This window comes from Triturus cristatus, chromosome 6 (genome assembly GCF_964204655.1).
Source record: "Triturus cristatus chromosome 6, aTriCri1.1, whole genome shotgun sequence".
Taxonomy (NCBI): domain Eukaryota; kingdom Metazoa; phylum Chordata; class Amphibia; order Caudata; family Salamandridae; genus Triturus; species Triturus cristatus.
Genome location: NC_140589.1, coordinates 1,265,464,825 through 1,265,479,541, shown reverse-complemented (window position 1 = coordinate 1,265,479,541; position 14,717 = coordinate 1,265,464,825). Strand labels below are relative to the sequence as shown.

The window sequence follows — 14,717 nt, the reverse complement described above, 5'->3', positions numbered from 1 at the left end:
GTGACGGATGGGACGACAAAAATTCAGGATCTCCTGGGGCCACTCTGTATCTCCTTGCGATCGTCTTTGAAACCGCAGGAGCAGAAAAAGGTTTGCGCCACACCTCCAATACAGGCTCCACAATGGCCTCATTCAATGGAAGCAAAGGCTCTGACACCGCTGTGGGAGAATGCAAGACTTCAGTCAAGATGTTTGACTTAAACTCCGTTGTTGGAAGCTGGAGATCAAGCAACTCCGCAGCTCTCCTTATGACTGCATGGTAGGGTGCGACATCCTTGGATGGCTCATCAGATGGCGGAGTAATCTCCCACTCAGGAGAAAGGTCCAAGCCACTAGCTTCCTTAAGCTCGTCAAAAGCCTCATCCGACTCTACCAATTCTCCATCCTCCGCCTCCTCTTGAAGGTATCTCTGCTCCTCAATAATCCTCTGAGTCTCCCTCCTGGAGCGAATTCGAATCCTCGGCGGCGCCGTAATCGACTCCGACGGCGCCGGTGCCAGTGGAGCCATCGGCGTCGAACGTGGATCCAGCGGAGCCTTCGGCGTCGAACGAGGTCGAGCCGGAGCCGGCGAGGATGGAAGCGGCGTCGACGTTCTCGGAGCCGGAGGATTCCAAGACGGCGTCGCCGGATAAAATGGGTAGAAAGGAGCCTGAGGATACACCTGCGGCACTCCCAAGTTAAAGGCCAAAGGACCCATCGGACCCGTAGGTGCACCAGGGGCATACATGGCACGAGCAAACACCCCATACATCGCATTTAAATAATGCGAAGGATCCTGACCTGGCCCAGGAAAGGCAGGATACTGGTCAGGCCCCACCGGACTCGGGCCAACCGGCGCCGACGGTGGATTCAACGGCGTCGCAGGCTCACCCGGGACTTGAAGCTCTTCCGGGGCCGGAGATGGAGCCGGAGCCGGGTATGAGACCGGCGTCGGAGTCCGGACTGGAACTGGCGAAGCCGGAGACAAAGGGACCACTGGAGATGAAGGACCAGCTGGTGAACCCGGCACAGGAGAAGGAGAGACGGAGTCCCTTCGACGCCGATCAGGTGACTTCGACTTCGGCGCCGTACTCTTGTCAGAATGACGCCGAGAGCAATGCCTTCTCTTTTTCTTGTGCTTCTTAGCTCTCGAAGCATGCCCCGACGTCGACCTCGAAGCCGACCTCGACTTCGATCGAGACCTCGATCTTGTTTTCCTCCTCCCTCTCTTCTCCTTCTTAATCCTGGCAATAAAAAGTTTTGCCTCCCGTTCTTTCAAAGCCTTTGAGCTCATTTTACGGCAGCTGGTACAACCATCCACATCGTGGTCCGAGGAAAAACACCACACACAGTCCTCATGTGGGTCAGTGATGGACATATGCTTGCCACACTCCCGGCAAGGCTTAAATCCAGACTTCCTCGATGACATCTTCAAAGAAGACAGAAAACAGCAATGAAAATACACAAAGTATCAACGACGCTAACAACAGCGATTCCCGAAATCCGTTGGCTTTGACGGCGCGGAAAAAAGGGAACTGACGTCATCACGCCGACGAGGTCCTCTTATGGAGCCGGTGACGTCAGCGGAGTCGCGAGCGGAGCAGTGTCTCTGTGACGTCGTCTTCGGCCTCATCGGCGTGGACTGCTACAAAAGTTTCCGAATGTTGCTGGCGCAAGGGATATTCACAAGGTGAGGAATCCACCTGCAGATGTATCCATCAGAAACCTGGTGCGGTAGTTGGACCCAAGGGACACTCGGGAATCAAGGGGACTTTATCCCCCAAATTAAAACGCCCATAGGGCGTGTTTGCACATGTCACCTCAGGCACCCCCCTCCCTTCACCAGTGTGCAAACACACCCTGTGGTGCGTTTTAAGAGGTAGTTTTAATCTCCCTGCCCTATTATATACTAGGGTCTTACAGAGGAGGTCATGGTAATCACAGGGGTACCCCAAGGCATAGTGTTCCCTAGTGTATGTAGGTGTTTTCACTGTATTCTAAGGGTCTTTTAGCATACCACTGGCTCTAGGCCTGGTTAGTCAGATTCAGTTACCATCAGTACCCGTCTGAAAAAGTTGTGGGCGCAGGAGGACTTTCTGCTCCTCTGTTGGTTCTTTCTGCACATCTCTTCTTCTTCCTGCAGTTTTCTTCGTCTTTGTGGACTTCTGTTGCTTTTTTCTGCATTTCTTTTTATTCTTTCTGTGCGTTGTTTCTTCTTTCATCACATGTCCTACCTCTGTAGGCATAGTTAGAAACTAGCATTTAAAAAACTTTTGAAATTCACTGAAAAAACCATAGGTTTCAGGCACATTCTAGTTAGAAATTAGCATTTAAAAAACCTTAGAAATTCACTGAAAAAACCATAGGTTTTAGAGATAGTTATAGTTAGCTGGACATTTCACTCGTACAAAACCCGGGAAATTCCCCCGTTATAGTTAGTTCAGCTAACTATAACTCTCGCCCCCGCAATGCACTGCTGATGACGTCACATATTACATCACTCATGACATGGTCAGTGACATCACTGATGACATCTCAAATGACATCACTGATGACATCATCCAGTGACTGTTTCTCTAAAGTTTAAATAAGTTTTAAAATATTTAGGGAAAGGCGTGTTGAAGAATGAGTGGGTGTATAAGTGTCCGAATGGATTATTTACTAGGTGAGTGATTAAACATAACTTACTGAATACATGGGTTAGTGACTAAACTGTGTGAATGTCTGTATTCATCGGTCTGTTGGTGTGTAAGCGGCTGCATGGGTTTGCGAATAGCTGCATGAGTGTCGATATGGGTTATTGATTGGTTGTCTGAGTAACTGTATTGGTGCCTGAGTGTTTGTGTGGGTGGGTTGTGTATGACTGTGCATAAATGTGTGAGTGGGTGATTCACTGGGTGCATGGTTTTAAGAGTGCATCTGTCATGGACTGTATGGGTGGGTGAGTGTATGTATGGGTGTGTTAGTGATTGAATGTATATCTCAGTGGTACATGTGTGAGTAACTACATATGTGAAAGGCAGTATACATGTGTGATGACGAAGTGCCGCTTGTCCCACAGCTATATATGCCTTTCTCCCACCATCCAGGCAGTAATACTTTGTGAACGTGTGCGCCCTTGCCCACGCTACTGCCCTGCATGTGTCATGGAGAGAAGCCCCCGCAAACAGGGCTGAAGAAGTTGCGACCTTTCTTGTCCAAAGGGGCCTGCACCCTTGCAGGTAATGGATGTCCAGCCTTTTCACAGCAGAATACAATAGTTTAAATGACCCAGCGAGCAATACTGGCCCTAGTTAGGGTGAGTCCCTTTCTGGGAGCAGAGTAAGAAATCAGCAGTTGAGAAGACTTATGAAAGGATCTTGGTCTTTGTAGATAAAATTTCAAACAGCGTTTGATGTCCAGAGAATGGAGAGATTTTTCCGCCACTGAGGACTGATTTGGCATAAATGTAGGCAAAATTATAGGCTCATTGAGGTGATAGATGGTGGTACTTTTGTATGAAAGAAGGATTGGTACGTAGAATAACCGTCTGCCAGAAATTGAAGATATGGTTCCTTTATAGTGAATGATTGAATTTCGCTGATACGTCTGGCTGACGTAATGGCCAAGAGGAAGGCCACCTTCCAAGAGGGAAACTTTAAGTGACATTATGTATAGGCTCAAATGGGGAACGCATTAGTTGAGACAGAACTGTATTTAGTTGCCACAGCACTAGAGGATATTTAACCGGTGGGTAGGCCCTGAAGAGGCCTTTCAGAAATTCCTTAAAAAGTCCATGAGACCACAACGAGGATTGATCTAGACATTGTCTGTATCTAGAAATCACAGCAAGGTGGATCTTAATAGAAGAAGAATGTGAGAGTCCCGCCTTGGCTAGGTGCAAGAGATATGGCAATACTTGCTCCCCCGGAGAGGATGAAAGCAGATGTATTGAATGAGTGATACATAATACCCAGAACCTTTTCCATTTTGCAGAGTAACACTTGAGTGTGGAAGGAGCTCGAGAATTTTGTAAAATTACATTACAGTCATTAGGTACGTTCAAATTCCCGAATTCAGCAAAGTGAGGAGCCAAGCCAACAAGTGAAAAGAGAGAATTTGAGGATAGATCACTTGATAGAATGAAGCGGCACGGCTCCCGTTTAATTTTTGGGAGAAGTCGAGGAATGAGAGGAAATGGGGGAGGGGGGGATGAGGCGTAGGCACATTTTTCTGTCCAGGGGAGCAGAAAAGCGTCTCCCCACGATCCCGGTTGAGGAGTTCTGCTTGCGTAAAAGGTGCACTTTTTGTTGCGGTACGTACTGAACAGATCTAATGTTGATGAGCCCCATGACCATCTGCAACATCTGGTCATTGAGCTCCCATTCGCTGCTCTGTTTGGACACCCTGCTGAGAGTCTCCACCCACTGATTTTGGACCTCTGGCATATGCTCCACTGGTAGTGAGATTTAATTGAGGAGAAGCTATTCCCAAATCTGCTGCGCTTGAAGAGAGCGAGCTTGAGATCTCATGCCACCCTGTTTTTGGAGATAGAACATAGTGATAGTGTTGTCCGTCCAGACTAGAGCTGGAGAACCCCGAATCAGGCAAGAAATCTTTCAGGCCCAAGAACACTGCTCTTAATTCTAGAGGGTTTATGTGACATTTCAACGCATGTTTGGATCACTTTACGTGCACCTGTAGCTCTTGGAGGTGAGCCCCCCAACCCTCCATTGACGCATCCGACATCATCACAAACTGAGGAGTTGAGTGAATGAAACATAGACCCTCAGTATGGTTTTCCTTGGTCTTCCACCAAGACATCGCAGTTTTCATAATCGTCGAGATTGGGAGCATGTCGTTGAATGACCCCCTGGATTGAACCCATTAAGTGTCCAGTTGCTCCTGCAGTGGGTGCATACAAAGACGGCAATTGGGAATTAGTTGAATGCATGAGGGCATCATCCCCAGCATAGATTAGTACTTTCTGACTGAAACTGACCTTTTTGATGCTAGAAGGCGTGTCATCTCCTGGAGATGCAAGACCCTTTCGGGAGTAGGAAAGGCCTTGCCGAGATTTGTATCGATGCAAGCTCCTAGGAAAGTCAGAGAGTTGGAAGGAATGAGAGAAGACTTTTCTAGATTCTGGCTACCTGAGACGAAGGTGCTTGTATTAACCAGTCATCCAGGTAGGGAAATACCTGGTGGCCTGAACGTCTCAGAGAGGCAGCTATCGGAGCCAGGCATTTGGTGAAGACCCTGGGGCTGATTTCAAATGGAAGGGAAGCACTGTGAACTTATAATGGCACCCCACCACTTCAAACCTGAGATATCTTCTTTGCTTGGGATTAATGGTGATGTGAAAATAAGCACTGAGAAGATCGAGATATGACAGATAATCCCCTTTTACCATAAGAAGGATTTCCTGCAGAGACAACATTTTGAACGACTGGTCTCTGATGAATTTGTTCAACAACCGGAGGTCCAAGACCTGCCTCCATTTCCTTGTTTTCTTTTTGATTAAGAAGAAATGGGAATAAAACCCCCGATTGCCCTGATGAAAGGGTACCCTTTTCTATGGCACGTTTGGAAAAATCTGTTTTATTTCCCTCTTGAGATCTGGTAGATGACGAAGAGGTACCTTCGGAGGAGGGGAAACTGGAGGATGCTGTACAAACTCCAGGGTGTGACGGTGATGGAAGATATCTAAAACCCATTTGTCCGACGAGATGGACATCCATTTTTTTTTAAGAAGTTTGAGCAAATTGGATCGAATTGTTGTGGGACTGCAGTGGCAGGGGCCTGGTGAAACTCATTGCCTTTTGTTCGAATACTGCGATCTCCCAGCAGATTGCTGCCTTTCACAACCAGTGGGCCGTAAATAGGACGATGCAGTGCTGGACCTGAAAGGTTGATTATATGTTTGATAGGTGCTTTGAGGGTAATGTTGAAACCGCTGCTGGAACTGCGGTCTAGCTGTATACTGCCCTCGAACTCTTCCCCGCTGCTCCTGCCATATGAAAAGGAAGTAGAGCAGATATCCGTAGCCATCTCTATAATCTCAGTGGAAGCCCTTTCTCCTTCCAATAAGATATCCCTTGCTTCCTTTTTCTTATATTCAGGAAGATGTTCTAGGTGGGAAGATAGGTCCGACCACATCTGTCAGTCGTACCTTCCCAGAATGGCCATAGCGTTCAAAGCTCTTATAGAGGTAGCCGCCAGAGCGGAAAACCTTTTTCCGATGTTGTCCAGCGGGCAACCTTCTTTCTCCGAAGGTGCAGAACACATATGCCAGGTTTTTAGCTCTTCTTCGTGCGGCCTGCATAATTACAGAATCCGGCCTAGGATTACCAATTAGGCATGTGGGTGAATTATCAGGGGCTTTGTACTTCTTGTCCAGTTTCTGAATCACCACTGGAATAGAAGCTGGTGTTCTCATCAGTTTAAGACCTTCTTGCCATAAGTAATCCACTATGGGAATTGCCCTAATGGATCCCTGAGTGCCTGGCTCAAAGTCATACAACACTCACTCTGTTTAACTGGAATAGGCAGATCAAAGCGCTTCGATGCGCGTTCCAGCAGGTCATGAAAGCTCCTAATGTCAGCAGGGAGAGAGTCTGCTGGAGGAGGGATACGAGATGATGGCGTGGGAACTATGCAATCATCTATTCATCCTGGGTGTCAATATCAATGTGTATCTCTCCTTCCTCTACTTGTTATTGGTCCACATTTTGAGTATCGTCAGCAATAATTGGAGGAGGAAAATCCTTTTCCCTTGTGGGCTTAGGTGTTACTTGTCCTGCGTGCTCTACAGGGGCAGGTTGAGGCACCTCCTCCTGAGGATGTTGCAGAGCATTAGCCTCAGGCAAGCGTCTGTCATAATCATAATCATTTAACATACAACGCAAGTCTGTCACCAACGATACCGGGACATTAATAGATGTTCTCTAAAATGGCGAGGATCTTCTTCTTCATAGGGATAATGTTCTTGAAAAGATTCTGGCTGTTCTACAGTAGCCGTATCAGTGAACGAATACTCTCCTGCTAAGTAAAAGGAGGGGCCATTGTCCTCCAAGTCTTCATCTTCAGTGTCCTGACACTTAACCTTTAGTTGAGAAGGACTATACGCAGGGCCAAACATACAATCATCTTCAGACTCCTGAAAGTCAAGCAGACGTGCTGTAGGCAAAGGAGATATCTTTGAAAAATCCTGTATTTTTGATAATCTCAAAGGGATTTCTTCTCCCGTTGACGTGCATGTCGACGCTGATACCACCACCGTCGGCGGAAATTAGGACAGCATCGTCGATGGAGAAGTTCTCGTTGGTAGAGGAAGACTTGTCAATGAAGGTCTCCTCGACGGTGATGGTCTCGTCGACGATGACGGCGTTGTCAAAGTCAACTGCAGTCCTGTTGAGGCAGTAGCCGTCGACGTTGTGACCGTTGACATTGTCGCTGGCGAAGAACTCACTTCAGGTCTACCAACAGCGATAGCTCTGGTCGACGAAGCCGAGAAGAAAGATCCCTCAAAGTAGTCAAAGAAGCAGAGACTGGAGCAGAAGATGATTTTGAAGCCACTTCTACCTGTTTTTTGTGGTGGTTCTCCTCAGATTTTTCCTGCTCCTGCGATTTTGATCTTTTGGAGTCCCCTTGTTGAGAAGAGAAGCTGCTGCCTTTTCTTTTTCTGGAGGAATAATGGGGTGTTTCCTCAGTCTCCGAGCCAGATTCAGAAACAGCTTTTTTCTTCTGGAGCCAAAGGAGCAGTCTTCCTTCCCTATCCTTGAGGGTCTTGGCCGAGAAGGTTCGACAGTATTTGCATTCCCATGGTTTATAGTCAGGGTAGAGGCAATAGACACATTGCTTGTGGGGATCTTCTGAGAAAAGTCTGGATTTCCAACACGTTTCACAAGGCCTAAACAACCCTTTTTTATCTGACATTTTGAAAGTCACAGAAAGGAATACCTTGAGCTGGAAGCTAGAGGTCAAGAGTTGAAAAAAACAACTGTCACTGAGCATATCTCAGAGAGACTCTCTAACACATGACGTGCAGTAAGAATACTGAGGTGTGGTTGCTCTGTGGAGAGGGTTACTCTGAGGTCTCTGCTGTGATTAGCTGAACGTTGGAAGTTATAAAATGAGGCTGAAGGAGTACTCAATTGAGTTTTCTTTCTATGGAGGTCTATGTAATGTATTAATTACTACTATTTCTACTGTTACCGTGGGACTCCCACCATGACGACGGGGATGATTCAAGCATGCGAATCTATAAAAGATACAATGCTGGAGAACTTATTTAATTTATAGCATGTGGTAGTGTGGAGGTATGAATAGGGAAAGGGAGGGGCTACATCTACTTACAGGTGATTAGCAGTACATTTTCAGGAATGAAAAGGACTAGAATAAAAATTAATTAAAAAGTGCCAGGAGAGTAACATGGGCAGTTTCAGGAAGCGTGCTTAGATAAGGCCTTGCTATGCCCATGAAGTTGCCTTTCTGAGATCTCGACGCTGGCAATAACAGGCAGGTGGTGGCAACTGCAGAGGCCCCTCGCCACAATAAGCAGAGCACCCCTGCTATTTTGTGTTATGCCTCGCACACTGCACTGGGCTCAGAGACAACTTAGTTTGAAAAAAGTACCTAAAAAAAAATCAAATACAATTAGGTTTGACTGCGTGATAACAATTGATAATCTATTAGGGAAAGCTCACTTATGCAGAGGATTGGTTTCCATTTAATTTTTTTCTTGTGCGGGTGTCAAATCCTGTGTCTTGCCCGTGAAACAAATTATTTACCTTTGATAAATCTCTTTTTAGTGGATACTCAAATTGTAGATTCCTCACATTTAGAATATTTCCCAGGCGTCAGACTGAATGGGTGAAGGTTTTAGCACTGCTCCTGTCCACAGTTAAGTGGCACCGTGTGGCTCAGTACCATCCCGGAAATGATGGAGCTGAGCTGCACATAAGTGTCACCTTTGCACATTGATGTCAGTTTCTTGCTTGAATCTTTCCACACCCTCCGATGCGGAGAAGTACCAATTTGCAGATTTCTAACTTTCGACCTTTTTAGATGATAAAAGAGCCCACTCTACAAACTGGAGAAGAATCTGCAGTTAGAGTAGCCATCTAAAGACTAATCTTGAAAGTAAGTGATTTATTTTTCTGATGGATACCTCTATCTACAGATTCTGGACTTTAACTTTAGAATAGACACCAAAACAGTAACTCCACAAAGGTGGCGGTTCTCTAGAGTGGACAGACCTAAACGTTCTGCAGTACTGAACAGGCGAAATGCCCTTCAAATCAGACCTAGCTGTCAAGGCAGTGGTGCTTATGAACGTGCACACCGACAACCATGTCACATCCTGGCAGAGGTCAAGGGCAAGCATTCTGCATGGCAATGTAGTGGCAGCAGGCTTAGCCCTGGTGGAACAGGCTCACACTCCTTCTGAAGGCTGCTTTTTGGTAACAGAGTAGCAGCTCTGAATGCAGAGGAAAATCCACTTCGACCGAGTCCTCTTTCGCACAGCCTCACTTTTGTATTCACTGGAGAACCCCACAAAAAAAGCTGATCAACCAACTGATGGCCTATGATGAAAAAGCTTAAAGCTCTTTTGGGGTCAAAATCAATGGGGCCTCCCCATCTCAATCAAAGGGTGAGGAGGGGCAAAGAATGCTGGAGATTGATGTATTGTCCAAAGTGGAAAGGAGTCTCAACTTAAGGAAAATAGGCCATCCGATTCCTCAGAGCCAGTTTGTCCAGAAAAATGGAGTAGGGAGGTTGCACCAACAGTGCCTGAAACTCACTCATAGAATGATCGTAATGAGGAAGTCTTTAAGGTCAAAAGACGTAAAGAGAAGCTGTGTATTGGCTCGAAGAGCATACACATGGGGAATGTCTGGTGAGACTACAGAGATCAAAGTGTCTACAGAGGCTAACAGCTGTGCCTTGTAAAGGACAAGTGTTGGAATCCTGATGGTGTGCTGCAGGTTTTGCAGACTATGGAGTAGAGGAAAAGATTAAAGTCATGGAGAGTTGATTTAAGGTATGGTGCAGAGCACACCTCATGAAAAGCTATTTTTCCAAACAACGGTTGTGCATCAGTTCAGCTTTAACCCACTGCACAGTTAGTCTAAGAAGAAATAAAAACCCTTGACCAGGGACCTGAGAAGAATGCTGGAATACTCATGGTAATTGAATACCGTGGGCATCACCGCCAGCAAATACAACATTTAAAATGAGTTCAGCTCTAGAATCTCATCTCAACAGGTTCAGGAATTCACTAAGAGTATACCAAGAGGGGAGAAGGTCAGATATGGATAAGCTTAATTGGTAAGCATAAACTTTTTCAATCAATGTGTTCTTTTGGCAAAGTTTTCAAAACTTGTAAATCATTAATAACCAAAGAATGAGTCAGTGCTAATATCCACCCCTCAAGAGAATCTAAATACAGATGCAGAGGCCTGCATCACCTCCTTGTTCTACATGCTTGTAATTTCCGTGAGCCAATCAATTGAACATGGTTGACCCTTCCCTCTGAGAAAGGAAATACAGCTTCTGTCCCTTAGGATATCCCCTATTCATTTAACAGGGTAAGAAGGGATGTGGGAGGATTTCCTAATGCTAATCAAAATCCAGGGAATCGCAAGTGTACGTCTTTTGAAGTGAGCTAATTTATTTCTATGTGTTTAGCGATTCAAAAGCCAGCAGTGTGCCACGAGAAAAATTGGATTATAATTAGGTGTGTGTCCCGAATGGTCAGAGTGATCATTACAATCTGTACCAAGGGGACTCCAATGAATTTTTCATGTTTGACATATCTGGTGACCCTCATGAGATCCAGTGTAGGACAAAGACAACATTTAGGAAGCAGCAAGTACCTGGAGTAGAACATACTCCACTTTTGCTACTACAATGCAAATGCACATTTAGATCCTACCAGGCAGGTTGGCTGGTATGGGATGACACTGTAGATCCTCGATGATGGTAATACAGGTCTACTAGTCCTCTGTGAATTGTAAGCAGCTTTTGATGCAATAAATCATGGCATCTTGCACCAAGCAAACTTGAGATGTGTATGGCTGCAGGAGTAACGGCACTAGGCTGGTTCCAGCCTTTCTTTGTTGGAACACTGCAAAGTCTGGATCCCCTTGATCCCCCTCCTCCCACTACAATACTGCACCCAACCAAGAGAGGATGCTGGCTTCAACTATTTTACATCTAAACATGGAACAAGTACAATGTACTGTACGCGGGCATGACTTAATTGTTCATCGATATATAAATTATACCAATTTCTACCTTAAAGTGTCTCTCTGTAAGACAGCAACTGGCTGAGATTCTTCCAAACTCGACGGATAGACTTCTTTATCTTAAGTTAACCTCTACAAAACAGAATTTTGTCACATCTCTCCTGGTCATCTATCTACTACCTGATCTTGTGGACATTTACTTTCACCTCTCGGTACTTCCTTAAAAAGAATTCTTGGTTTTATTTTGCACCTCTACCTTCCTCGTTCCTTGATTATTTCACCAAAACTACTAAAATAACTTCATAACAACTTCACACTCTCTGAAAGCTCTTGCCACCTATTTGCCCGGGCGACTTACAGATAGTGGTAGAGCCTTTCCAAATCAGTCTTCGCTTACTCAACAGGCATCCTCAAAACCATCAACTTCCCAGTTCTTGGTAGCCAAAAGCTCTGATCACATCACCCCTTTAGGGATTCCTTTCAACTGCTTTCCTGTTTAAGCTTAACCACCTGAAAAATCACTTTCATGAAATTTTAGCCTTTAATTCTTTCCAGAGAAAATATAAAATACATAAATTATCTCTTGTACATCTCAAAAAACAAGCAGCAAGTCAGATTCCAACTAGTCGACCGCAACAAATAAAAGCAACAGAATGCAGACAGGGAAGTGAGACTAATGAGGTATTGTCCCAAAGCAATGGAGAGTTGTGGAAGAGAGAGACGTGGCAATCACTAGCACAGGAAGAATAAGAGTAGCCATTTCTGGTACAGAAGCTTACTAGAGGTCGTAGCAACACTGAAATACAGCAGTAGTCCTCTCTCTCAGCCAGAGGAGTCAAAATATTGGAACTTCCAGGGCATCTGATGAGTTAGATAGGAAGGTGAGTGTTATGTTTCAACATAGAAAACTATACTTACCCAACAGGCTTCATACCATCTGGATGCCAGCCTTACAAAAAATATTTGTTTATGTTTTAGTAACTCTAACTCCTACGTTTGGGCTTGTATTCCTTTTCCTGGATAGACGATCTGTTTGACCCTGTGGAATAGTCCTCTTACACAAACTGAGATAGACAGTTCTGGATGCAGGTTATAAGTGCAGGTTATAAATGCAAAAATGCCACACGAATCGAGGTATCCCTTATTTGGAGTGAATGAGTAGCAAATACACTGAGTATGGAACACCCAAAGATAACCTCATGGTACCTCAAACCTTTACTTGACTAAGCAGCACTGGCATTACTGGGGAAGTGACTAAGAGAGCCCCAAAAACCACACTAAGCATTTTTGTGCATTATTAAACATACACACTCAGTAAACACATATTTAAGAGATCGGTTTTGGATAACTGACTGTGAGGGATCCTGTAAACAAGAAGAATATACTTACTTATAATTACACGGAATTATGAAGCATCTTAGAAGTCCCATGAGCTTGTGGCGCAAAAAAGAATGGAAAGTAAAGAATGCACAAGGTGCTACATTGTGCTGAAAGGAAGGCCACTTCTGATAATGCAGATAGATTTACTATTGGGGTCACCCGAGTCCTAGTCTGCCAAGAAAGAGGAATCTACAGAAAGACTGTGCCCATTAACCCAATATTAGAAAGTATGATCAAAGCAATATAATTTAAAATGCACGAGAAGCAGGCGTTACTAAATGAGGAAAAATAACTTACGAAGCAGAGCAATCATGCAAGTAAACACTAGATGGCAATGCTTTCCAGCTGTGCTTAATGGTAACATAGATTTCACTATCAGCCTTTACCTATGTCCTTGGTTGTTTAGGTTTAGGGAACCCGCCTGATGCAGCTCTTCCAAGTGCTTTCTGTTTCCAAAGTAAAGTGCAAGGTCTGTTGCGATGATGGCTTTGCGGATGATTTCTAGCACCTGCTCGTACTCCGTGGAGTTCAGTGTGGAGAAGATATTGTGCCCTTCCAGCTATGAGGAAAAACAAACACAGGTGAAAAGCATAAGCCCAAAACAGGAGACATTTCTTGCTGTAATTTTAGTCGTGAGCTAATTAAGTTGTTCAAAATAAAAAGGATACCTTCTATCAAACACAAAAGTGATAGGCTGCAAGTCCCATTCCGGAAGTGGTGTCACTTCCAGGCTGTGTGCCCAGAAGGGGAGTCAACCAAGAACCTTTTGTGGACTTCCCATCAGGGCCCCTTCCCTTAAATGAACCAGCAGCGATTGCTGCATTGCATCCCAATCCTCAATCTTTAGATTCAGAGTTGCGTTTCTAGAGAGTGTAAGAAGATATCAGAAATGTACAGAGATTTTGTGCTACAAAGTTTTACAATCAAGTCCGATTTATTACCCTGCAGAAAATAAAATCTATGGATCATGATTTCAATGCTATTCATCAAGCCATACAAGATCTAATGAAACGTTTGTTACAATACATAGGGCCAAATTATTTTTCCCAGTTTATATTCTACAGGTAAGATTTTGACAAAACTTTGTTGACGAAACATTCCACATGACACTCATTTGACACTGAGAATACTCGGAAATCATGAAAAACATTTACAAAGTAAAGGAGAAATTACCATCCTCAACACAATCATGTTCACTTTGCTGTTTAGAGAAGAGTACACTTTACAGTGAAATCATCGAAAATGTTTGGTTGCTCTCGGGACACAATAATAGCGTCTCTCATGCTATCTAGCGCGTCACTCGTCCACGAAATACTCGTGCCCAGTCAGTGACCTTTGGGGAATAGGGCGTCGTGTGTGTGGAAGGGCCTGCCTGATAATACATGCATGTTATATACAAACCAGGCCTGACTGTATGCCAACCTGAGAATGCTATCTTTTTAGAGAGTGAGAGCATGTGTGTGTCAGTCTTAAGGCCTTGAAAACAAATATTTTGAATAATAATGTTAACTTTGTGTGCAAGATAACCATAATATTTTTGGACATTTTCAGAGCATTAAGTTGACTTTAGTCCTCCTAACAAAATAGAGACCTGAAGTTTTCCATTCTCCAAAAAAGCTGCAGGACTATTTGCAATGTTTAGATCTGCAAGGCCATCTGGCCTCGCACAAACCAGGCTTGAAAGGAAATGAGATTGCAACATTTGCCTGTCTCCCATGTACTTCTGTTACAGAAATGCTGCTAGTGTGCTGGAGCGATGCTATGAGAAATTTCGAATTAGTTCCCCCTCCCGTGTACACAGAACATCGAAGGGGAAGGCCTAAAGTGTACAGAGGATTTGGGTGGAGCAGATACAAGGATTAATTGTTAGAGTGACATGCTGAAGTACACTATCCAACTGCAGATCCAATAGTTTTCTGACGTATGCAGGAATATTACACGGCTTGGCATATACACAGATACGGAATACTAATAACCATACCGCCAGTACAATGACCTTGAAACCACCATGCTGATAACATATTTAGATAGTAGTTAGGATTAATCTAACGGGGAGAGAAAGATAAGAATGGTCTGTGAGGTATTCCGGATATTTACCTTGTTCTATAGTAGGACTTCTGGCACTAC

The 14,717-nt window shown here is 44.6% G+C and overlaps 1 protein-coding gene across 2 annotated transcripts in view; it reads right to left on the bottom strand.

Annotated features, from left to right (window-relative positions):
- The window catches only part of PDE10A (phosphodiesterase 10A), a 1,160,934-nt gene that overhangs the window by 240,184 nt on the left and 906,033 nt on the right, over positions 1 to 14,717 (bottom strand). For both annotated transcript variants that reach the window (XM_085612212.1, XM_085612213.1), the window contains exon 18: positions 12,977 to 13,149. In XM_085612212.1, coding sequence (XP_085468338.1) covers positions 12,977 to 13,149 — 173 coding nt within the window. The remainder of the gene's footprint in view (positions 1 to 12,976; positions 13,150 to 14,717) is intronic.